Here is a 24,912-nt window from a genome sequence, read left to right on the forward strand (position 1 = left end):
GGACGGGCAGAGTGAGGGAGTGGAGGGGGACGGGCAGAGTGAGGGAGTGGTGGGGGACGGACAGAGTGAGGGAGTGATAGAGGGACGGACAGAGTGAGGGAGTGGTGGGGGACGGGCAGAGTGAGGGAGTGGTGGGGGACGGGCAGAGTGAGGGAGTGGGGGAGGACGGACAGAGTGACGGAGTGGAGGGGGACAGACAGAGTGAGGGAGTGGAGAGGAACGGACAGAGTGAGGGAGTGGAGAGGGACGGACAGAGTGAGTGAGTGGTGGGGGACGGACAGACTGAGAGAGTGGAGGGGGACGGACAGGGTGACGGAGTGGAGGGGGACGGACAGAGTGAGGGAGTGGAGATGGATGGACAGAGTGAGGGAGTGGAGGGGGACGGACAGAGTGAGGGACTGGAGGGGGACGGACAGAGTGAGGGTGTGAGATAGACTGAGGGACGGGCAGAGTGAGGGAGTGATAGACTGAGGGACGGGCAGAGTGATGGGTGAGATAGACTGAGGGACGGGCAGAGTGAGGGAGTGATAGAGTGACGGACAGAGTGAGGGAGTGGAGGGGGACGGAAAGAGTGATGGATGAGAAAGACTGAGGGACGGGCAGTGTGATGGGTGAGATAGACTGAGGGATGGGCAGGCAGAGTGAGGGAATGATAGAGGGCCGGGCAGTATGAGGGACTGAGATAGACTGAGGGACGGGCAGGCAGAGTGAGGGAGTGATAGAGGGACGGACAGAGTGATGGGTGAGATAGACTGAGGGATGGGCAGGCAGAGTGAGGGAGTGGAGAGGGACGGACAGAGTGAGGGAGTGTGATAGACTGAGGGACGGGCAGGCAGAGTGAGGACGTGATAGAGGGACGGACAGAGTGAGGGGGTGAGATAGACTGAGGGACGGGCAGGCAGACTGAGGGAGTGATAGAGGGACGGACAGAGTGATGGGTGAGATAGACTGAGGACGGGCAGAGTGATGGGTGAGATAGACTGAGGGACGGTCAGAGTGATGGGTGAGATAGACTGAGGGACGGGCAGAGTGCTGGGTGAGATAGAGGGACGGACAGAGTGATGGGTGAGATAGACTGAGGGACGGGCAGAGTGAGGGAGTGAGATAGACTGAGGGACGGGCAGAGTGAGGGAGTGATAGAGGGACGGGCAGAATGATGGGTGAGATAGACTGAGGGACGGGCAGAGTGAGGGAGTGAGATAGACTGAGGATCGGGCAGAGTGAGGGAGTGATAGAGGGACGGGCAGAGTGATGGGTGAGATAGACTGAGGGACGGGCAGTGTGAGGGAGTGATAGAGGGACGGGCAGAGTGATGGGTGAGATAGACTGAGGGACGGGCAGAGTGAGGGTGTGATAGAGGGACGGGCAGAGTGATGGGTGAGATAGACTGAGGGATGGGCAGAGTGAGGGAGTGATAGAGGGACGGACAGAGTGATGGGTGAGATAGACTGAGGGACGGGCAGAGTGAGGGAGTGATAGAGGGACGGACAGAGTGATGGGTGAGATAGACTGAGGGACGGGCAGAGTGAGGGAGTGAGATAGACTGAGGGACGGTCAGAGTGATGGGTGAGATAGACTGAGGGACGGGCAGAGTGCTGGGTGAGATAGAGGGACGGACAGAGTGATGGGTGAGATAGACTGAGGGACGGGCAGAGTGAGGGAGTGAGATAGACTGAGGGACGGGCAGAGTGAGGGAGTGATAGAGGGACGGGCAGAATGATGGGTGAGATAGACTGAGGGACGGGCAGAGTGAGGGAGTGAGATAGACTGAGGATCGGGCAGAGTGAGGGAGTGATAGAGGGACGGGCAGAGTGATGGGTGAGATAGACTGAGGGACGGGCAGTGTGAGGGAGTGATAGAGGGACGGGCAGAGTGATGGGTGAGATAGACTGAGGGACGGGCAGAGTGAGGGAGTGATAGAGGGACGGGCAGAGTGATGGGTGAGATAGACTGAGGGACGGGCAGAGTGAGGGTGTGATAGAGGGACGGGCAGAGTGATGGGTGAGATAGACTGAGGGACGGGCAGAGTGAGGGAGTGATAGAGGGACGGACAGAGTGATGGATGAGATAGACTGAGGGACGGGCAGAGTGAGGGAGTGAGATAGACTGAGGGACGGGCATAGTGAGGGAGTGATAGAGGGACGGGCAGAATGATGGGTGAGATAGACTGAGGGACGGGCAGAGTGAGGGAGTGAGATAGACTGAGGATCGGGCAGAGTGAGGGAGTGATAGAGGGACGGGCAGAGTGATGGGTGAGATAGACTGAGGGACGGGCAGTGTGAGGGAGTGATAGAGGGACGGGCAGAGTGATGGGTGAGATAGACTGAGGGACGGGCAGAGTGAGGGAGTGATAGAGGGACGGGCAGAGTGATGGGTGAGATAGACTGAGGGACGGGCAGAGTGAGGGAGTGATAGAGGGACGGGCAGAGTGATGGGTGAGATAGACTGAGGGACGGGCAGAGTGAGGGAGTGATAGAGGGACGGACAGAGTGATGGGTGAGATAGACTGAGGGACGGGCAGAGTGAGGGAGTGATAGAGGGACGGGCAGTGTGAGGGAGTGAGATAGACTGAGGCACGGGCAGAGTGAGGGAGTGGAGAGGGACTGAGGGACGGGCAGAGTGAGGGAGTGAGATAGACTGAGGGACGGGCAGAGTGAGGGAGTGATAGAGGGATGGACGGAGTGATGAGTGCGATAGAGTGAGGGACGGGCAGAGTGAGGGAGTGATAAAGGGATGGACAGAGTGAGGGAGTGGAGAGGATGGACAGAGTGATGGGTGAGATAGACTGAGGGACGGGCAGAGTGAGGTAGTGATTGAGGGACAGACAGAGTGATGGGTGAGATAGACTGAGCGACGGGCAGAGTGAGGGAGTGATAGAGGGACGGACAGAGTGATGGGTGAGATAGGCTGAGGGACGGGCAGAGTGAGGGAGTGATTGAGGGACGGACAGAGTGATGAGTGAGATAGACTGAGGGACGGGCAGAGTGAGGGAGTGATTGAGGGACGGACAGAGTGATGGGTGAGATAGGCTGAGGGAAGGGCAACGTGAGGGAGTGATTGAGGGACGGACAGAGTGAGGTAGTGATTGAGGGACGGACAGAGTGATGGGTGAGATAGACTGAGGGACGGGCAGAGTGAGGGAGTGATAAAGGGATGGACAGAGTGAGGGAGTGGAGAGGATGGACAGAGTGATGGGTGAGATAGACTGAGGGACGGGCAGAGTGAGGGAGTGATAGAGGGATGGGCAGTGTGAGGGAGTGAGATAGACTGAGGGACGGGCAGAGTGAGGGAGTGATAGAGGGACGGACAGAGTGATGGGTGAGATAGACTGAGGGACGGGCAGAGTGACGGAGTGATAGAGGGACGGGCAGAGTGATGGGTGAGATAGACTGAGGGACGGGCAGTGTGAGGGAGTGATAGAGGGACAGACAGAGTGATGGGTGAGATAGACTGAGGGACGGACAGAGTGAGGGAGTGGTGGGGGACGGGCAGAGTGAGGGAGTGGTGGGGGACGGGCAGAGTGAGGGAGTGGGGGAGGACGGATAGAGTGACAGAGTGGAGGGGGACGGACAGAGTGAGGGAGTGGAAAGGGACGGACAGAGTGAGGGAGTGGAGAGGGACGGACAGAGTGAGTGAGTGGTGGGGGACGGACAGACTGAGAGAGTGGAGGGGGACGGACAGAGTGACGGAGTGGAGGGGGACGTACAGAGTGAGGGAGTGGAGAAGGATGGACAGAGTGAGGGAGTGGAGGGGGACGGACAGAGTGAGGAACTGGAGGGGGACGGACAGAGTGAGGGAGTGAGATAGACTGAGGGACGGGCAGAGTGAGGGAGTGATAGACTGAGGGACGGGCAGAGTGATGGGTGAGATAGACTGAGGGACGGGCAGAGTGAGGGAGTGATAGAGGGACGGGCAGTGTGAGGGAGTGAGATAGACTGAGGGACGGGCAGAGTGAGGGAGTGATAGAGTGACGGACAGAGTGAGGGAGTGGAGAGGGACGGACAGAGGGATGGGTGAGATAGACTGAGGGACGGGCAGGCAGAGTGAGGGAGTGATAGAGGGATGGACAGAGTGATGGGTGAGATAGACTGAGGGATGGGCAGGGTGAGGGAGTGATAGCGGGACGGACAGAGTGATGGGTGAGATAGACTGAGGGACGGGTAGGCAGAGTGAGGGAGTGGAGAGGGACGGACAGAGTGAGGGAGTGTGATAGACTGAGGGACGGGCAGGCAGAGTGAGGACGTGATAGAGGGACGGACAGAGTGAGGGGGTGAGATAGACTGAGGGACGGGCAGAGAGATGGGTGAGATAGAGTGAGGGACGGGCAGAGTGAGGGAGTGATAGAGGGACGGGCAGAGTGATGGGTGAGATAGACTGAGGGACGGGCAGAGTGAGGGAGTGAGATAGACTGAGGACCGGGCAGAGTGAGGGAGTGATAGAGGGACGTGCAGAGTGATGGGTGAGATAGACTGAGGGACGGGCAGTGTGAGGGAGTGATAGAGGGACGGGCAGAGTGATGGGTGAGATAGACTGAGGGACGGGCAGAGTGAGGGAGTGATAGAGGGACGGGCAGAGTGATGGGTGAGATAGACTGAGGGACGGGCAGAGTAAGGGAGTGGTGGGGGACGGACAGTGTGATGGGTGACATAGACTGAATGACGGGCAGAGTGAGAGAGTGAGATAGACTGAGGGACGGGCAGAGTGAAGGGTGAGATAGACTGAGGGACGGGCAGAGTGAAGGGTGAGATAGACTGAGGGACGGGCAGAGTGAGGGAGTGGTGGGGGACGGACAAAGTTCTGGGTGAAATAGACTGAGGGACGGGCAGAGTGAGGGAGTGATAGAGGGACGGACAGAGTGATGGGTGAGATAGACTGAGGGACGGGCAGAGTGAGGGAGTGATAGAGGGACGGACAGAGTGATGGGTGAGATAGACTGATGCACGGGCAAAGTGAGGGAGTGGAGAGGGACTGAGGGACGGGCAGATTGAGGGAGTGAGATAGACTGAGGGACGGGCAGAGTGAGGGAGTGATAGAGGGACGGACGGAGTGATGAGTGAGATAGACTGAGGGACGGGCAGAGTGAGGGAGTGATAAAGGGATGGACAGAGTGAGGGAGTGGAGAGGATGGACAGAGTGATGGGTGAGATAGACTGAGGGACGGGCAGAGTGAGGGAGTGATTGAGGGACGGACAGAGTGATGGGTGAGATAGACTGAGGGACAGGCAGAGTGAGGGAGTGATAGAGGGACGGGCAGAGTGATGGGTGAGATAGACTGAGGGACGGGCAGAGTGAGGGAGTGATAGAGGGACGGGCAGACTGATGGGTGAGATAGACTGAGGGACGGGCAGAGTGAGGGAGTGATAGAGGGACGGACAGAGTGATGGGTGAGATAGACTGAGGGACGGGCAGAGTGAGGGAGTGATAAAGGGATGGACAGAGTGAGGGAGTGATTGAGGGACGGACAGAGTGATGGGTGAGATAGGCTGAGGGACGGGCAGAGTGAGGGAGTGATAGAGGGACGGACAGAGTGATGGGTGAGATAGACTGAGGGACGGGCAGAGTGAGGGAGTGATAGAGGGACGGGCAGTGTGAGGGAGTGAGATAGACTGAGGGACGGGCAGAGTGAGGGAGTGATAGAGGGACGGGCAGAGTGATGGGCGAGATAGGCTGAGGGACGGGCAGAGTGAGGGAGTGATAAAGGGATGGACAGTTGAAAGGAATACAGGACCGGCATGTTCCTGTGAGGAAGAAAGATAAATACGGCAATTTTCGGGAACCTTGGATGACGAATGATATTGTAGGCCTCGTCAAAAAGATAAAGGAGGCATTTGTCAGGGCTAAAAGGCTGGGAACAGACGAGGCCTGTGTGGCATATAAGGAAAGTAGGAAGGAACTTAAGCAAGGAGTCAGGAGGGCTAGAAGGGGTCACGAAAAGTCATTAGCAAATAGGGTTAAGGAAAATCCCAAGGCTTTTTACACGTACATAAAAAGCAAGAGGGTAGCCAGGGAAAGGGTTGGCCCACTGAAGGATAGGCAAGGGAATCTATGTGTGGAGCCAGAGGAAATGGGCGAGGTACTAAATGAATACTTTGCATCAGTATTCACCAAAGAGAAGGAATTGGTAGATGTTGAGTCTGGAGAAGTGGGTGTAGATAGCCTGGGTCACATTGTGATCCAAAAAGACGAGGTGTTGGGTGTCTTAAAAAATATTAAGGTAGATAAGTCCCCAGGGCCGGATGGGATCTACCCCAGAATACTGAAGGAGGCTGGAGAGGAAATTGCTGAGGCCTTGACAGAAATCTTTGGATCCTCGCTGTCTTCAGGGGATGTCCCGGAGGACTGGAGAATAGCCAATGTTGTTCCTCTGTTTAAGAAGGGTAGCAAGGATAATCCCGGGAACTACAGGCCGGTGAGCCTTACGTCAGTGGTAGGGAAATTACTGGAGAGAATTCTTAGAGACAGGATCTACTCCCATTTGGAAGCAAATGGACGTATTAGTGAGAGGCAGCACGGTTTTGTGAAGGGGAGGTCGTGTCTCACAAATTTGATAGAGTTTTTCGAGGAGGTCACTAAGATGATTGATGCAGGTAGGGCAGTAGATGTTGTCTATATGGACTTCAGTAAGGCCTTTGACAAGGTCCCTCATGGTAGACTAGTACAAAAGGTGAAGTCACACGGGATCAGGGGTGAACTGGCAAGGTGGATACAGAACTGGCTAGGCCATAGAAGGCAGAGGGTAGCAATGGAGGGATGCTTTTCTAATTGGAGGGCTGTGACCAGTGGTGTTCCACAGGGATCAGTGCTGGGACCTTTGCTCTTTGTAGTATATATAAATGATTTGGAGGAAAATGTAACTGGTCTGATTAGTAAGTTTGCAGACGACACAAAGGTTGGTGGAATTGCGGATAGCGATGAGGACTGTCTGAGGATACAGCAGGATTTAGATTGTCTGGAGACTTGGGCGGAGAGATGGCAGATGGAGTTTAATCCGGACAAATGTGAGGTAATGCATTTTGGAAGGTCTAATGCAGGTAGGGAATATACAGTGAATGGTAGAACCCTCAAGAGTATTGAAAGTCAAAGAGATCTAGGAGTACAGGTCCACAGGTCATTGAAAGGGGCAACACAGGTGGAGAAGGTAGTCAAGAAGGCATACGGCATGCTGGCCTTCATTGGCCGGGGCATTGAGTATAAGAATTGGCAAGTCATGTTGCAGCTGTATAGAACCTTAGTTAGGCCACACTTGGAGTATAGTGTTCAATTCTGGTCGCCACACTACCAGAAGGATGTGGAGGCTTTAGAGAGGGTGCAGAAGAGATTTACCAGAATGTTGCCTGGTATGGAGGGCATAAGCTATGAGGAGCGGTTGAATAAACTCGGTTTGTTCTCACTGGAACGAAGGAGGTTGAGGGGCGACCTGATAGAGGTATACAAAATTATGAGGGGCATAGACAGAGTGGATAGTCAGAGGCTTTTCCCCAGGGTAGAGGGGTCAGTTACTAGGGGGCATAGGTTTAAGGTGAGAGGGGCAAGGTTTAGAGTAGATGTACGAGGCAAGTTTTTTACGCAGAGGGTAGTGGGTACCTGGAACTCGCTACCGGAGGAGGTAGTGGAAGCAGGGACGATAGGGACATTTAAGGGGCATCTTGACAAATATATGAATAGGATGGGAATAGAAGGATACGGACCCAGGAAGTGTAGAAGATTGTAGTTTAGTCGGGCAGTATGGTCGGCACGGGCTTGGAGGGCCGAAGGGCCTGTTCCTGTGCTGTACATTTCTTTGTTCTTTGTTCTTTGACAGAGTGAGGGAGTGGAGAGGATGGACAGAGTGATGGGTGAGATAGACTGAGGGACGGGAAGAGTGAGGGAGTGATTGAGGGACGGACAGAGTGATGGGCGAGATAGGCTGAGGGACGGGCAGAGTGAGGGAGTGATAAAGGGATGGACAGAGTGAGGGAGTGGAGAGGATGGACAGAGTGATGGGTGAGATAGACTGAGGGACGGGCAGAGTGAGGGAGTGATAGAGGGACGGGCAGAGTGATGGGTGAGATAGACTGAGGGACGGGCTGTGTGAGGGAGTGATAGAGGGACGGGCAGAGTGATGGGTGAGATAGACTGAGGGACGGGCAGTGTGAGGGAGTGAGATAGACAGGGACGGGCAGGCAGACTGAGGGTGTGATAGAGGGACGGGCAGAGTGATGGGTGAGATAGACTGAGGGACGGGCAGTGTGAGGGAGTGATAGAGGGACGGGCAGTGTGAGGGATTGAGATAACTGAGGGACGAACAGAGTGAGGGAGTGGAGAGGGACGGACAGAGTGAGGGAGTGGAGGGGGACGGACAGAGTGAGGGAGTGGAGAGGGACAACAGAGTGAGGGAGTGGAGGGGGACGGACAGAGTGAGGGAGTGGAGAGGGACGACAGAGTGAGGGAGTGGAGGGGACGGACGGAGTGAGGGTGTGGAGAGGGACGACAGAGTGAGGGAGTGGAGGGGGACGGACAGAGTGAGGGAGTGGAGAGGGACGGACAGAGTCAGGGACTGGAGGGGGACGGACAGAGCGAGGGAGTGGAGGGGGACGGACAGAGTGAGGGAGTGATAGACTAAGGGACGGGCAGGCAGACTGAGGGAGTGATAGAGGGACGGACAGAGTGAGTGAGTGGAGCGGGACGGACAGAGTGAGTGAGTGGAGGGGGACGGACAGAGTGAGGGAGTGGAGTGGGATGGAAAGACTGAGGGAGTGTTAGAGGGACGGACAGAGTGAGTGAGTGGAGAGGGACGGACAGAGTGAGTGAGTGGAGGGGGACGGACAGAGTGAGTGAGTGGAGGGGGACGGACAGAGTGAGGGAGTGGAGGGGGACAGACAGAGTGAGTGAGTGGAGGGGGACGGACAGAGTGAGGGAGTGGAGGGGGACGGACAGAGTGAGGGAGTGGAGGGGGACGGACAGAGTGAGGGAGTGGAGAGGGACGGAGAGAGTGAGGGAGTGGAGGGGGACGGACAGAGTGAGGGAGTGACAGAGGGACGGACAGAGTGATGGGTGAGATAGACTGAGGGACGGGCAGAGTGAGGGAGTGGAGAGGGACGGACAGAGTGAGGGAGTGGAGAGGGACGGTCAGAGTGAGGGAGTGATAGAGGGACGGGCAGAGTGAGGGAGTGATTGAGGGACGGACAGAGTGATGGGTGAGATAGACTGAGGGCCGGGCAGAGTGAGGGAGTGATAGAGGGACAGACAGAGCGATGGGTGAGATAGACTGAGGGACGGGCAGAGTGAGGGAGTGATTGAGGGACGGACAGAGTGATGGGTGAGATAGGCTGAGGGACGGGCAGAGTGAGGGAGTGATTGAGGGACGGACAGAGTGATGGGCGAGATAGGCTGAGGGACGGGCAGAGTGAGGGAGTGATAAAGGGATGGACAGAGTGAGGGAGTGGAGAGGATGGACAGAGTGATGGGTGAGATAGACTGAGGGACGGGCAGAGTGAGGGAGTGATAGAGGGACGGGCAGTGTGAGGGTGTGAGATAGACTGAGGGACGGGCAGATTGAGGGAGTGATAGAGGGACGGACAGAGTGATGGGTGAAATAGACTGAGGGACGGGCAGAGTGAGGGAGTGATAGAGGGACGGGCAGAGTGATGGGTGAGATAGACTGAGGGACGGGCAGTGTGAGGGAGTGATAGAGGGACGGGCAGAGTGATGGGTGAGATAGACTGAGGGACGGGCAGAGTGACGGAGTGGTGAGGGACGGACAGAGTGAGGGAGTGATAGAGGGACGGACAGAATGATGGGTGAGATAGACTGAGGGACGGGCAGAGTGATGGGTGAGATAGACTGAGGGACGGGCAGAGTGAGGGAGTGATAGACTGAGGGACGGGCAGAGTGATGGGTGAGATAGACTGAGGGACGGGCAGTGTGATGGAGTGATAGAGGGACGGACAGAGTGATGGGTGAGATAGACTGAGGGACGGGCAGAGTGACGGAGTGCTGGGGGACGGACAGAGTGAGGGAGTGATAGAGGGACGGACAGAATGATGGGTGAGATAGACTGAGGGACGGGCAGAGTGAGGGAGTGGTGGGGGACGGACAGAGTGAGGGAGTGATAGAGTGACGGACAGAGTGATGGGTGAGATAGACTGAGGGACGGGCAGAGTGAGGGAGTGGAGGGGGACGGACAGAGTGAGGGAGTGATAGGGGGACGGACAGAGTGAGGGAGTGGTGGGGGACGGGCAGAGTGAGGGAGTGGTGGGGGACGGGCAGAGTGAGGGAGTGGGGGAGGACGGACAGAGTGACGGAGTGGAGGGGGACGGACAGAGTGAGGGAGTGGAGAGGGACGGACAGAGTGAGGGAGTGGAGAGGGACGGACAGAGTGAGTGAGTGGTGGGGGACGGACAGACTGAGAGAGTGGAGGGGGACGGACAGAGTGACGGAGTGGAGGGGGACGGACAGAGTGATGGATGAGAAAGACTGAGGGACGGGCAGAGTGATGGGTGAGATAGACTGAGGGACGGGCAGGCAGAGTGAGGGAATGATAGAGGGCCGTGCAGTGTGAGGGACTGAGATAGACTGAGGGACGGGCAGGCAGAGTGAGGTAGTGATAGAGGGATGGACAGAGTGATGGGTGAGATAGACTGAGGGATGGGCAGGGTGAGGGAGTGATAGAGGGACGGACAGAGTGAGGGAGTGATAGAGGGACGGACAGAGTGATGGGTGAGATAGACTGAGGGACGGGCAGGCAGACTGAGGGAGTGATAGAGGGACGGACAGAGTGATGGGTGAGATAGACTGAGGACGGGCAGAGTGATGGGTGAGATAGACTGAGGGACGGGCAGAGTGATGGGTGAGATAGAGTGAGGGACGGGTAGAGTGATGGAGTGATAGAGGGACGGGCAGAGTGATGGGTGAGATAGACTGAGGGACGGGCAGAGTGAGGGAGTGAGATAAACTGCGGATCGGGCAGAGTGAGGGAGTGATAGAGGGATGGGCAGAGTGATGGGTGAGATAGACTGAGGGACGGGCAGTGTGAGGGAGTGATAGAGGGACGGGCAGAGTGATGGGTGAGATAGACTGAGGGACGGGCAGAGTGAGGGTGTGATAGAGGGACGGGCAGAGTGATGGGTCAGATAGACTGAGGGACGGGCAGAGTGAGGGAGTGATAGCGGGACGGGCAGTGTGAGGGAGTGAGCTGGACTGAGGGACGGGCAGAGTGAGGGAGTGATAGAGGGACGGGCAGTGTGAGGGAGTGAGATAGACTGAGGGACGGGCAGAGTGAGGGAGTGATAAAGGGACGGGCAGAGTGATGGGTGAGATAGACTGAGGGACGGGCAGAGTGAGGGAGTGATAGAGGGATGGACAGAGTGATGGGTGAGATAGACTGAGGGATGGACGGAGTGAGGGAGTGATAGAGGGACGGGCAGAGTGATGGGTGAGATAGACTGAGGGACGGGCAGAGTAAGGGAGGGGTGGGGGACGGACAGAGTGATGGGTGACATAGACTGAGTGACGGACAGAGTGATGGGTGACATAGACTGAGTGACGGGCAGAGTGAAGGGTGAGATAGACTGAGGGACGGGCAGAGTGAGGGAGTGGTGGGGGATGGACAAAGTGCTGGGTGAAATAGACTGAGGGACGGGCAGAGTGAGGGAGTGAGATAGACTGAGGGACGGGGCAGAGTGAGGGAGTGATAGAAGGACGGACAGAGTGATGGGTGAGATAGACTGAGGCACGGGCAAAGTGAGGGAGTGGAGAGGGACTGAGGGACGGGCAGAGTGAGGGAGTGAGATAGACTGAGGGATGGGCAGAGTGAGGGAGTGATAGAGAGACGGACGGAGTGATGAGTGAGATAGACTGAGGGACGGGCAGAGTGAGGGAGTGATAAAGGGATGGACAGAGTGAGGGAGTGGAGAGGATGGACAGAGTGATGGGTGAGATAGACTGAGGGACGGGCAGAGTGAAGGAGTGATAGAGGGACGGACAGGGTGATGGTTGAGATAGACTGAGGGACGGGCAGGGTGAGGGAGTTGTCATGATATTCAAACACACACATCATGATGGACACACTAACAGGCAAATCAGAGTACACAACACCACAACCAATCACAGACAAGAACACCAACCACATAAAAAGCACGAGCACGACACCTGGAGGTCAGTAGGTCTGGGGAGAAGGAAACAAGAAAGAGCTGTTGAAACACCACAAGCAGGGAGCCCCCCACGTGCAGAGTGCAAAGACCAAGTTGTAAATAGTGAGTTTAAATAAAGAAGCGTTGTACCATATGCAACTGTGTTGGCTCATCTGTGTGTCAGAACACCCAACACCACAGGAGTGATAGAGGGACGGACAGAGTGAGGGAGTTATAGAGGGACAGCCGGAGTGATGGGTGAGGTAAACTGTGAGACGGGCAGACTGAGGAAGTGATAGAGGGACGGACAGAGTGAGGGAGTGATAGAGGGACGGACAGGGTGAGGGAGTGATAGAGGGACGGACAGAGTGATGGGTGATGTAGACTGAGGGACGGGCAGAGTGAGGGATTGAGATAGACAGGGACGGGCAGACAGAGTGAGGAGTAATAGAGGGACGGACAGAGTGAGTGAGTGGAGGGGGACGGACAGAGTGAGTGAGTGGAGGGGGATGGACAGAGTGAGGGAATGGAGGGGGATGGACAGAGTGAGGGAGTGGAGGGGGACGGACAGAGTGATGGAGTGGAGGGGGACGGACAGAGTGAGGGAGTGAGATAGACTGAGGGACGGGCAGTGTGAGGGAGTGATAGAGGGACGGACAGAGTGATGGGTGAGATAGACTGAGGGACGGGCAGTGTGAGGGAGTGATAGAGGGACGGGCAGAGTGATGGGTGAGATAGACTGAGGGACGGGCAGGCAGACTGAGGGAGTGATAGAGGGACGGACAGATTGATGGGTGAGATAGACTGAGGGACGGGCAGAGTGAGGGAGTGATAGAGGGAAGGGCAGAGTGATGGGTGAGATAGACTGAGGGACGGGCAGTGTGAGGGAGTGATAGAGGGACGGGCAGAGTGATGGGTGAGATAGACTGAGGGACGGGCAGAGTGAGGGAGTGATAGAGGGACGGGCAGAGTGATGGGTGAGATAGACTGAGGGACGGGCAGTGTGAGGGAGTGATAGAGGGACGGGCAGAGTGATGGGTGAGATAGACTGAGGGATGGGCAGAGTGAGGGAGTGATAGAGGGACGGGCAGAGTGATGGGTGAGATAGACTGAGGGATGGGCAGAGTGAGGGAGTGATAGAGGGACGGGCAAAGTGATGGGTGAGATAGAATGAGGGACGGGCAGGCAGACTGAGGGAGTGATAGAGGGACGGACAGAGTGATGGGTGAGATAGACTGAGGGAAGGGCAGTGTGAGGGAGTGATAGAGGGACGGGCAGAGTGATGGGTGAGATAGACTGAGGGACGGGCAGGCAGACTGAGGGAGTGATAGAGGGACGGACAGATTGATGGGTGAGATAGACTGAGGGACGGGCAGAGTGAGGGAGTGAGATAGACTGAGGATCGGGTAGAGTGAGGGAGTGATAGAGGGACGGGCAGAGTGATGGGTGAGATAGACTGAGGGACGGGCAGAATGAGGGAGTGAGATAGACTGAGGGACGGGCAGAGTGAGGGAGTGATAGAGGGACGGACAGAGTGAGGGATTGAGATAGACTGAGGGACGGGCAGAGTGAGGGAGCGATAGAGGGACGGGCAGAGTGATGGGTGAGATAGACTGAGGGACGGGCAGAGTGAAGGAGTGATAGAGGGACGGGCAGAGTGATGCGTGAGATAGACTGAGGGACGGGCAGAGTGAGAGAGTGATAGAGGGACGGACAGAGTGAGGGATTGAGATAGACTGAGGGACGGGCAGAGTGAGGGAGCGATAGAGGGACGGGCAGAGTGATGGGTGAGATAGACTGAGGGACGGGCAGAGTGAGGGAGTGATAGAGGGACGGGCAGAGTGATGCGTGAGATAGACTGAGGGACGGGCAGGCAGAGTGAGGGAGTGATAGAGCGACGGGCATAGTGAGGGAGTGAGATAGACTGAGGGACGGACAGAGTGAAGGAGTGATAGACTGAGGGACGGACAGAGTGAGGGAGTGAGATAGACTGAGGGACGGACAGAGTGAGGGAGTGAGATAGACTGAGGGACGGGCAGGCAGAGTGAGGAATTGATAGAGGGACGGACAGAGTGAGGGAGTGGAGGGGACGGACAGAGCGAGGGTGTGGAGAGGGACGACAGAGTGAGGGAGTGGAGGGGGACGGACAGAGTGAGGGAGTGGAGAGGGACGGACAGAGTCAGGGACTGGAGGGGGACGGACAGAGCGAGGGAGTGGAGGGGGACGGACAGAGTGAGGGAGTGATAGACTAAGGGACGGGCAGGCAGACTGAGGGAGTGGTAGAGGGACGGACAGAGTGAGTGAGTGGAGGGGGACGGACAGAATGAGTGAGTGGAGGGGGACGGACAGAGTGAGTGAGTGGAGGGGGACGGACAGAGTGAGTGAGTGGAGGGGGACGGACAGAGTGAGGGAGTGGAGGGGGACGGACAGAGTGAGTGAGTGGAGGGGGACGGACAGAGTGAGGGAGTGGAGGAGGACGGACAGAGTGAGTGAGTGGAGGGGGACGGACAGAGTGAGGGAGTGGAGGGGGACAGACAGAGTGAGGGAGTGGAGAGGGACGGACAGAGTGAGGGAGTGGAGGGGGACGGACAGAGTGAGGGAGTGATAGAGGGACGGACAGAGTGATGGGAGAGATAGACTGAGGGACGGGCAGAGTGAGGGAGTGGAGAGGGACGGACAGAGTGAGGGAGTGGAGAGGGACGGTCAGAGTGAGGGAGTGATAGACGGACTGGCAGAGTGAGGGAGTGATAGAGGGACGGACAGAGTGATGGGTGATATAGACTGAGGGACCGGCAGAGTGAAGGCGTGATAGAGGGACGGACAGAGTGAGGGAGTTATAGAGGGACAGCCGGAGTGATGGGTGAGGTAAACTGAGAGACGGGCAGACTGAGGGAGTGATAGAGGGACGGACAGAGTGATGGGTGATGTAGACTGAGGGACGGGCAGAGTGAGGGATTGAGATAGACTGAGGGACGGGCAGACAGAGTGAGGGAGTAATAGAGGGACGGACAGAGTGAGTGAGTGGAGGGGGACGGACAGAGTGAGTGAGTGGAGGGGGATGGACAGAGTGAGGGAGTGGAGGGGGACGGACAGAGTGAGGGAGTGGAGGGGGATGGACAGAGTGAGGGTGTGGAGGGGGACGGACAGAGTGAGTGAGTGGAGGGGGATGGACAGAGTGAGGGAGTGGAGGGGGACGGACAGAGTGAGGGTGTGGAGGGGGACGGACAGAGTGAGGGAGTGGAGGGGGATGGACAGAGTGAGGGAGTGGTGAATGTATTATACCAATAATCCACCACTGTATCAGTACCATGCTTTGCCTTTGTATTTGCATCTATGCTGTTGCCCTTGTGGGCTCCACCTATGGGCCATTGTATGGCATCATCCACAGGGGAACATGTTGAGGCCTGTATGTGCTGCGCCCATGCCTCCTCCTCTTGAGGGGGGTATAAAGAGCAGTCGACCTTTAGGCGGCGCACAGTATAGTATCAGTCGCAGGCAGGCACTGTTCTAAGTTGATTAAATCCACGGTTTACTTTTACCCGTGTCACGAGTGAATTGATGGTCGCATCAATTTTATCAACTTAAACGCAACTATGGAATCGGCCCTCATACCTGACCGACCGGAACTCGATCCGCAGGCCGCGGAGGCAAAATAAATTTTTTGCACTGACTCCGCTGTTTCAAGGCCCATCTCGCAGCCACCTCCACGCCTTCCGTCACCGACGAACAGAAGGTAAGCCTCCTCCACGCACGGGTGAGCCATCGAATCTCTGTTCAACTCGATGAGGCCTCCTCCTACGCAGACGCCCTTGCGATGCTCGAACACCTCTATGTACGGCCTGTGAACGAGGTCTACGCGCGACACATCCTCACCACTCGCCGCCAGGGTCCCGGGGAGTCACTAGTTGACTACCTACGCGACCTCAAAGCCCTCGCACGCAACTGCAACTACCAGGCCGTTACGGCCACTCAGCATATGAAACTCGCCATCCGAGGCGTTTACATGGCGGGAGTCTGGTCTAATTACGTGAGACAGCGCCTACTCGAAAAGGGGGCCCTGGACCTGGATGAGTCGGTAAATTTAGCCTCCTCTCTGGAAGTAGCGTTCCAGAGCCTTACCGCGTTGCCGGCTGACCACGCGACCCCCTCGTCGACCCCCGACCACAGACTACCCCAGGCCTGTGCCGCGCGGCCGCCCGCCCATCATGGGGGGCTACCCTGCTATTTCTACGGCCAGTCCCAACACCCCCGGCAGCACTGCCCGGCCCGCAACGCGAACTGCAGCAGCTGTGGGAGAAAAGGTCATTTCGCCAAAGTCTGCCTGGCCAGGTCTAAGAACTTTAACTCACAGGCCCGATCCTCAGACTCACAGGCCCGCAGCGTGACAGCCTCGTGCTATCAGTGGGAGCAGCCATCTTCCAGTCCTCACAGCACATGCGATTCACGGGGGCCGCCATCTTGGTCATCCTCCCCCATGCGGCCGGCCACGTGAGATCCATGGGGGCTGCCATCTTGGACGCCATCTTCCTCGCCGCCTGCCACGCTCGACCAACGGGGATCGCCATCTTGGCCGCCATTTGCTACGCCGCTCGACGCATATGATCAACATGGGCAGCCATCGCGGAGCCGCCCCAGCACCTCCGACCACGCCGGCTACCCGCAACTCAGCGCGGCCACCCTGGACCAGTCGCGACCTAAGCACCTCCGGAGCTCCCTGATGACCGTCCGGGTTAACGTGCACGAGACGCCTTGCCTCTTCGACTCCGGGAGCACAGAGAGCTTCATTCACCCGGACATGGTAAGACGCTGCTCGCTCTTAATTTTCCCAGCGCACCAAATCATCTCCCTCGCTTCTGGGTCGCACTCGGTGCAAATCCGAGGGTGCACTACCGCAACCCTAGCAATACAGGGCGCCGAGTACGCTAACTTTAAATTATATGTGCTCCCAGACCTCTGCGCTCCTCTCCTATTGGGACTCGATTTCCAATGCAACCTCAGGAGCCTAACTTTGAAGTTCGGGGGGGCCCCTGCCCCCACTCACCATATGCAGTCTCGCGACCCTAAAAGTCGACCCTCCCCCACTCTTCGCAAACCTCACCGCCGACTGCAAACCAGTCGCCACCAGAAGCAGGCGGTATAGCATACAGGACAGGACTTTTATCAGGTCCGAGGTCCAGTGACTCTTGCGGGAGGGAGTCATCGAGGCCAACAATAGCCCCTGGAGAGCTCAGGTGGTCGTCAAGACCGGGGAAAAGTTCCGGATGGTTGTTGATTACAGCCAAACCATAAACCGGTTTACGCAACTCGATGCGTACCCCCTTCCCGGATTGCAGACATGGTAAACCAGATCGCACACTACCAGGTGTTCTCCACGGTGGATCTGAAGTCTGCGTACCACCAGCTCCCAATCTGCCCAGAGGACCGCCACTACACGGATTTTGAGGCAGAAGGCCGCCTTTTCCACTTCCTCTGGGTCCCCTTTGGCGTCACGAACGGTGTTTTGGTGTTCCAACAAGCGATGGACCGAATGGTGGACCAGTACGGGTTGCGGGCCACGTTTCCGTACTTGGACAATGTCACCATCTGCGGCCATGATCAGCAGGACCACGACGCCAACCTCCAGAGATTTCTCCAAACCGCCCGAAACCTGAACCTCACGTACAACAAGGAGAAATGCGTTTTCCGCACAACCAGACTAGCCATCCTCGGCTACATCGTGGAAAACCGGGTTCTAGGACCCGACCCTGACCGTATGCGCCCCCTCCTGCAACTCCCCCTCCCCCACTGCCCCAAGGCCCTGAAGAGGTGCCGCGGGTTCTTTTCGTATTATGCCCAGTGGGTCCCCAACTATGCGGACAAAGCCCGCCCATTAATCAAGGCCACCATCTTTCCATTGCAACTGAGGCCCGCCAGGCCTTCAGCTGCATCAAGGCGGACATCGGCAAAGCCGCGATGTGCGCGGTGGACGAGTCCGTCCCCTTCCAGGTGGAGAGCGACGCATCAGAGGTCGCTCTCGCTGCTACCCTCAATCAAGCAGGCAGACCGGTGGCGTTTTTTTTGTGCACCCTCACTACCTCTGAAAGTTGACACTCCTCGGTCGAAAAAGAAGCCCAAGCCATCGTGGAAGCCATACGGCACTGGAGGCACTACCTCGCTGGTAGGAGGTTTACCCTCATCATCAACCAACGATCGGTAGCCTTCATGTTCGACAATACGCAGCGGGGCAAAATCAAGAACGATAAGATCTTGAGGTGGAGGATCGAACTCTCCACCTATAATTACGATATAGTATATCGTCCTGGGAAGCTCAACGAGCCCCCAGATGCTCTGTCCCGCGACACATGCGCCAGCGCGCAAGATGACCGACTACGGGCTATCCTCGATGACCTCTGCCACCCGGGGGTCACCCGGCTTATCCACTATATCAAGGTCCACAACCTGCCCTACTCCACCGAGGAGGTCAGAGCCATGACCAGGGACTGCCAGATCTGTGCGGAGTGTAAAATGCACTTCTATAAACCGGATAAGGCCCACCTGGTAAAGGCATCCCGGCCCTTTGAGTGCCTCAGTATCGACTTCAAAGGGCCCCTCCCCTCCAATAACCGCAATACATATTTCCTCAATATTATTGATGAGTTCTCCCGTTCCCCTTTGCAATCCCTTGCCCCGATATGACCACGTCCACTGTCATTAAAGCCCTACATAGCTTCTTCACCCTGTTTGGTTTTCCCAATTATGTCCAAAGTGACCGGGGCTCATCGTTCATGAGCGACGAACTGCGTCAGTACCTGCTCAGCAAGGGCATCGCCTCGAGCAGGACTACCAGTTATAACCCCCGGGGAAACGGGCAGGTGGAGAGGGAGAACGCGACGGTCTGGAAGACCGTCCTACTGACCCTGTGGTCCAGGAAACTCCCAGTTTCTCACTGGCAGGACGTCCTCCCCGATGCACTCCACTCTATTAGGTCCCTACTTTGCACGGCCACAAACGAGACCCCTCATGACCGCCTATTTGTTTTCCCTCGGAGATCCACCTCAGAGGCCTCGCTTCCGTCCTGGCTGAAGACACCGAGACCAGCCCTACTAAGAAAACAGTCAGGAGCCATAAGTTCAACCCTCTGTTAGAGAGGGTCCAGCTCCTACACTCAAACCCCCAGTACACTTATATTGACAAGATACGGTCTCCCTCCGGGACCTGGCGCCTGCCGGTTCAACCACCACCACCACTACCACCACCACCGCCCCTCCACTATATCCCGCCCAACCTACCATGATCAGCATCCCCGCCCCTTTATGGCTCCCGTGCTCCCTCCCGCCCGCCATTCCCCCTTCACTGGTCCACAGGAATGAAGCTCCAGAAGAGACGCTCCCGGAGTCCACGTCTGTACCCGCACCGGCACCCCCACTACCGATGCCAGCACGGATGAGCTCGACACCCGGGCCAGCACCAACGCCAGAGCTTCGGCGATCACAGCGCACAATCCGTGCGCCGGACCGGCTGAACTTATGAACCCGTCAACCCCGTCGGACTTCATTTTTTTAACAGGGGGTGAATGTGGTGAATGTATTATACCAATAATCCACCACTGTATCAGTACCATGCTTTGCCTTTGTATTTGCATCTATGCTGTTGCCCTTGTGGGCTCCATCTATGGGCCATTGTATGGCATCATCCATAGGGGAACATGTTGGGGCCTGTATGGGCTGCGCCCATGTCTCCTCCCCTTGAGGGGGGGTTTAAAGAGCAGTCGACCTGTAGGCGGCGCACAGTATTGTATCAGTCACAGGCAGACACTGTTCTAAGTTGATTAAAGCCACGGTTTACTTTTACTCTTGTCTCGAGTGAATTGATGGTCACATCAGAGGACTGGAGGGGGACGGACAGAGTGAGGGAGTGGAGGGGGACGGACAGAGTGAGGGAGTGAAGAGGGACGGACTGGCAGAGTGAGGGAGAGGAGGGGGATGGACAGACAGAGTGAGGGAATGGAGAGGGGCAGACAGACAGAGTTAGGGAATGGAGAGGGGCAGACAGACAGAGTGAGGGAATGGAGAGGGACTGACAGAGAGAGTGAGCGAGTAGAGGGGGATGAACAGAGTGAGGGAAGGAGAGGGACAGACAGACAGTGTGAGGGAGAGGAGGGGGATGGATAGGCAGTGTGAGGGAGTGGAGGGGGATGGATAGGCAGTGTGAGGGAGTGGAGGGGGATGGATAGACAGTGAGGGAGTGGAGGGTTAGGGACAGACAGAGTGAGGGAGTGGAGGGTGAGGTACAGACAAAGTGAGGGAGAGGAGAGTGAGGGACAGACAGAGTGAGGGAGAGGAGGGGGATGGACAGACAGTGTGAGGGAGAGGAGAGGGATGGACAGACAGTGTGTGGGAGAGGAGGGGGATGGACAGACAGAGTGAGGGAGTGGAGGGTGAGGGACAGACAGAGTGAGGGAGTGGAGGGGTGGGCAGACGGTGTGAGGGAGTGGAGGATGAGGGACAGACAGGCTAAGGGAGTGGAGAGGGGCATACAGACAGAGTGAGGGAGTGGAGGGGTGGACAGACGGTGTGAGGGAGTGGAGGGTGAGGGACAGACAGGCTAAGGGAGTGGAGAGGGGCATACAGACAGAGTGAGGGAGTGGACTGCTGTGTTTCAGGAGGTCAGCTCACCATCCCCTTCTGAAGGGCGATTAGGGATGGGTAATAAATGCTGGCCTAACCAGCAACGGCCACATTCCACAAATGAATTTACAAAATACAGAGATAAACACATTGAAGGATTATCCACGTGAAAATGGTCCGGCAGGGTGAGGAATTCTAATCTGAGGGTAAATATACCTTCAATCTAGATATAGTTCCAAAGTGACTAGAGTCCCGAGAAGGTTTACTTGTAAAGCAAAAGTAAAGGCCGCACCGTGACATACAGCAGAGAGGTCCCAGCTGGGACTACCGATCATACTGGTCCCAATCCAGACCTGCTTTTAAGCATTAGTTTCCTGAGCCCCGACTGCTAGGTCTCTGTCCCTCAGCGGGGGAGCTCGTATTCCACAAGCCCCACGGGGAGATCAGTTGGGTCTCTTGAGGGTCATTACACTGACCAAAGCATGACAGTAACGTCAGTGGAGTTTGGTGGTTGAATTGAATTTCACAGCCTTTGACTAATCAAATGTATCTAAATTCAGAGTAATACATTATTAGTCTAATTGAGTAATAAACATGAACTAGAGGTGAAAATTCAGCAGGATGAATGTTTTAAATTAAGTAGCATTTTTCCTGGCTATGAACATTGACTCACATTGGCTATGACTCACAGAAGAAAGATTAACTAATTTTGCCCAATGGTTTACCTTGTTTGATTGCTTCCTGAAGCTTCAATGAAGGGAGCTGAGAGCTTGGATATTCCATCTTGCTGAGTACAGAAGACTAATTATTATTAGATGTTACTTAGTAAAGGTTGTAATTGTTCAGAATGCATTCAGCTAAACACACGCCCTTCTGTTTCAGAAAGAAATCTCTGCTATTTAACAACATTGTGGCTATTGTGGCTGCACTAATAATGGGTTTCAGCAAGATGGCCGGATCGTTCGAGATGATTGTGGTGGGAAGATTCCTGTATGGAATTAATAGTGGTAACTGGATATTTTATTTAAAGAGCTAGTGTGCTTTGTTGAGAGAGAATTTATTTAAAAAATCTTCAAGTGTTGCAAATAGAGACAGAAAATCCTGGCTCAGACATCAGCTATGAGACACATCTGAAACACGAGTCCATCCCAGATCATGAAGGTCACTTCAAACTTACTGGCTGGATTCTCCATTTCTGAGTGCCGATGCCAATGCAGAATCCGTGGACATTTACGACAGAAAAGCCGGCGCCGCACCTGGACCAATTCCACTGCCGTTGAGGGGCTAGAACCGGTGCTGCATGGAACACACTCGATTCCATTGGAAAATGGTGCCGGATTCACTGGGTCCGTTATCGACACTCGGGAGGCTGACAAGCTGCAGCTGCACATATACATTACACTCCCTACACACACTTATCCCAGCTAAAAAGATGACACTGGTTGTGCTGGAGCGCGCCAATCCACTGATGGGCTGGCTCGGGCCAGAAGCACCCAGGGGGGTGCCCATAGGACATCTATATGACCCGTGGAACCGGGTTCAAAGCGGGCTGTTAGCGGTGTGCGCAATTGCATGGCTGTCTTGCCGGCTGCATCAATGGTGCTCCGTGTCCGTCTACCCTGACCCCAGAGCCCACCACCTGGCCACCCCCCATAATCCCCCCGACTTTGGCAGAAGCCCCTGGCCAGCGGCACAACTGTCAGCCCACTAAGGCCATGTTGGACACTTTCCATACCGCCTCTCTCCCCCCCCCCCCCCCCGCCCCCCAGCAGCTGCCACGCCGGGTTCACGATTTTTAAAAGCAGAAGTGAACCTCGCTCTCGGGAACCCGGCCCATCGGAGGCGGAGAATCGCGGAGGCCCTGGAGAGTACCGGGTCGGGGCCGCTAATGATAAGCAAATGGTGCCTACTGTACGTGCAGAGTGAAACGCAGTGACACCGTTTTCGAGATAACGGAGAATCACAATTTGACATCAAATCGACACCTGTCGCGATCTTGGCGTCGGAAGCTATTCCCAATTTCGGTGTTGGCTAGCGAAGAATCACGCCCACTATCTTTCAAATACACTAATCGTACATGGTCAAAGAATAAATCTGAAGCTTGTTTTTACCTTGAATAGGTTTATTCACATTACAGCTCTGCAGAGAGGTAGACTCTCAGCTCCCTTCACCCCAGCTGTTCCAGCTGTGTCCATTTATGGTTGAGCCAATGCTTCTAACGCGTCTTTAACAAAGTAATTGCTAAAGGATGCACTTGCTGACACGTTGACAGATTCCCCTCATTTTCTTTTAAATGAAAGCTTCAGTAAACATTCAGGAAAATATTTCCCAAACATAACATAAGATGCCAACATATATGGGCGGCACGGTGGCACAGTGGTTAGCACTGCTGCCTCACAGCACCTTGGACCTGGGTTCAATTACTGGCTCTGGGTGACTGTGCGGAGTCTGCACGTTCTCCCCGTGTCTGCGTTGGTTTCCTCTGAGTGCTCCAGTTTCCTCCCACAATCCAAAGATTTGCAGGTTAAGTGGATTGGCCACTCTAAATTGCCTTTTTAAATTGCAGGTAAGGATATGCGGTTACAGTGATAGGGCGGGATGGACATGGGTAGGGTGCTCTTTCAAGGGGTCGGAGCAGGCTCGATGGGCCGAATAGCCTCCTGCCCTGTGGGGATTCTATGATTCTATGGTATTTAGCAATTTCCTGGTACATGCATTTATTTTACTAAAACCATCTGGTGGTAACTTGTGTCAATCCATTGTATCTTAAGAACTCTTCTTTTATGGTAGCTGGGTCTATTCTTAGCCTTTTTTCAACAAAACTTTTCGCTGAGTGAACATTGTCCCACAAGGATCAGTTGTCAACACAGCATATGGGCAAACATTTCTCATTATGCCCTTGTTTAGTATTTCCATCAGTGTATCGTACAAGTAGACCCCCATACCTATTGCTTCTACTAATGCCAGTGATTCAGCAGCTAAGTTGCTCTTCATTACCCTTTTAAATTTCTTGGCTTCCCAAGCCATGGCGACATTCATCATTCTTTCCCACCAAGAATATGATGAAGCCTGCTTTGCTAGAATATCCAGCTGGAAGATTGGCATTTGAAGTATCACTAAAAATGACCACCTCATGATTGTCTAAAAAAGATTAGGTGCGGTTTGTGAGTTACGGAGATAGGGTGTGTGTGCTTAGATAGGGTGCTCTTTCCAAGGTCCGGTGCAGACTCGATGGGCCGAATGGCCTCCTTCTGCGCTGTAAATTCTATGATTCTATGATCTGGTTAACCTGAAGCTGGAAACTTGAGTATGTATTTCTCTGAATTTAATTTCCTTAATGTTTTGTTTTTCTCAGAGCATAGCATGCATCATCATGGTACTCAGTTCCAACACTTCATAATTAACATCAGGTTAGGACCACACGGTGGCACAGTGGTTAGCACTGCTGCCTATGGCGCTGATGTTCCCAGGTTACATCCCGGCCCGGGGCTACTGACGGAGTGGAGTTTGCACATTCTTCCCGTGTCTGCGTGGGTCTCACCCCCACAACCCAAAGATGTGCAGGCTAGGTGGATTGGCCACGCTAAATTGCTCCTTAATTGGAAAAAAGCTGAATTGAGTGCTCCAAATTTAAAAAAAATAACTAACATCTGGTCTAGTCTGGGTACACAACCAATTCACCTGCCCAAAAAACTTCTCAATTGATCTGTTTCTTCCTTGGATATTGGATCCTCTTTTGTGAAAATCTGACCTGATTTATTGGGATGTGACGAACATTTCCGATAAAAGATTGTTGATTCAATTGCCACTCCTGACTTATTTTGCTTAACACTTAAACCTATGCACTTAAAAGCCCCTGAAGCCTGGCTTCTAAGCTTGAACTCTTTCGTGATTTTATCAACCACCCATTGTTCAAATTCGACAGAACCCCCCCACAAAAAACCATCGACACACATGATAAACATTTCAGCCAATTTCCCCTTGTGATATATATAGAACATCACAGGGTTTGCTTTTAATTGGAAACAACCCGTTTTCAACAGGACAGACCTCATGAAAAATACCTTGGGCGGGATTCTCCAACCCCCCGCTGGATCAGAGAATCGCCGGGGGGCGACATGAATCCCATCCCCGTAAGCTGCTGTATTCTCCGGCGGCGGGGATCTGGCGGGGGCTGGAATCGCGCCGCGCCGGTC

The 24,912-nt window shown here is 55.3% G+C and overlaps 1 protein-coding gene across 4 annotated transcripts in view; it reads left to right on the top strand.

Moving 5' to 3' along the window:
• LOC140409353 (solute carrier family 2, facilitated glucose transporter member 11-like) overlaps nt 1-24,912 on the top strand; it is a 138,244-nt gene that overhangs the window by 58,514 nt on the left and 54,818 nt on the right. For all 4 annotated transcript variants that reach the window (XM_072497784.1, XM_072497791.1, XM_072497808.1 and 1 more), the window contains exon 4: nt 21,599-21,723. In XM_072497784.1, coding sequence (XP_072353885.1) covers nt 21,599-21,723 — 125 coding nt within the window. The remainder of the gene's footprint in view (nt 1-21,598; nt 21,724-24,912) is intronic.

The sequence above is a fragment of the Scyliorhinus torazame genome, chromosome 1 (genome assembly GCF_047496885.1).
Source record: "Scyliorhinus torazame isolate Kashiwa2021f chromosome 1, sScyTor2.1, whole genome shotgun sequence".
Taxonomy (NCBI): Eukaryota; Metazoa; Chordata; class Chondrichthyes; order Carcharhiniformes; family Scyliorhinidae; genus Scyliorhinus; species Scyliorhinus torazame.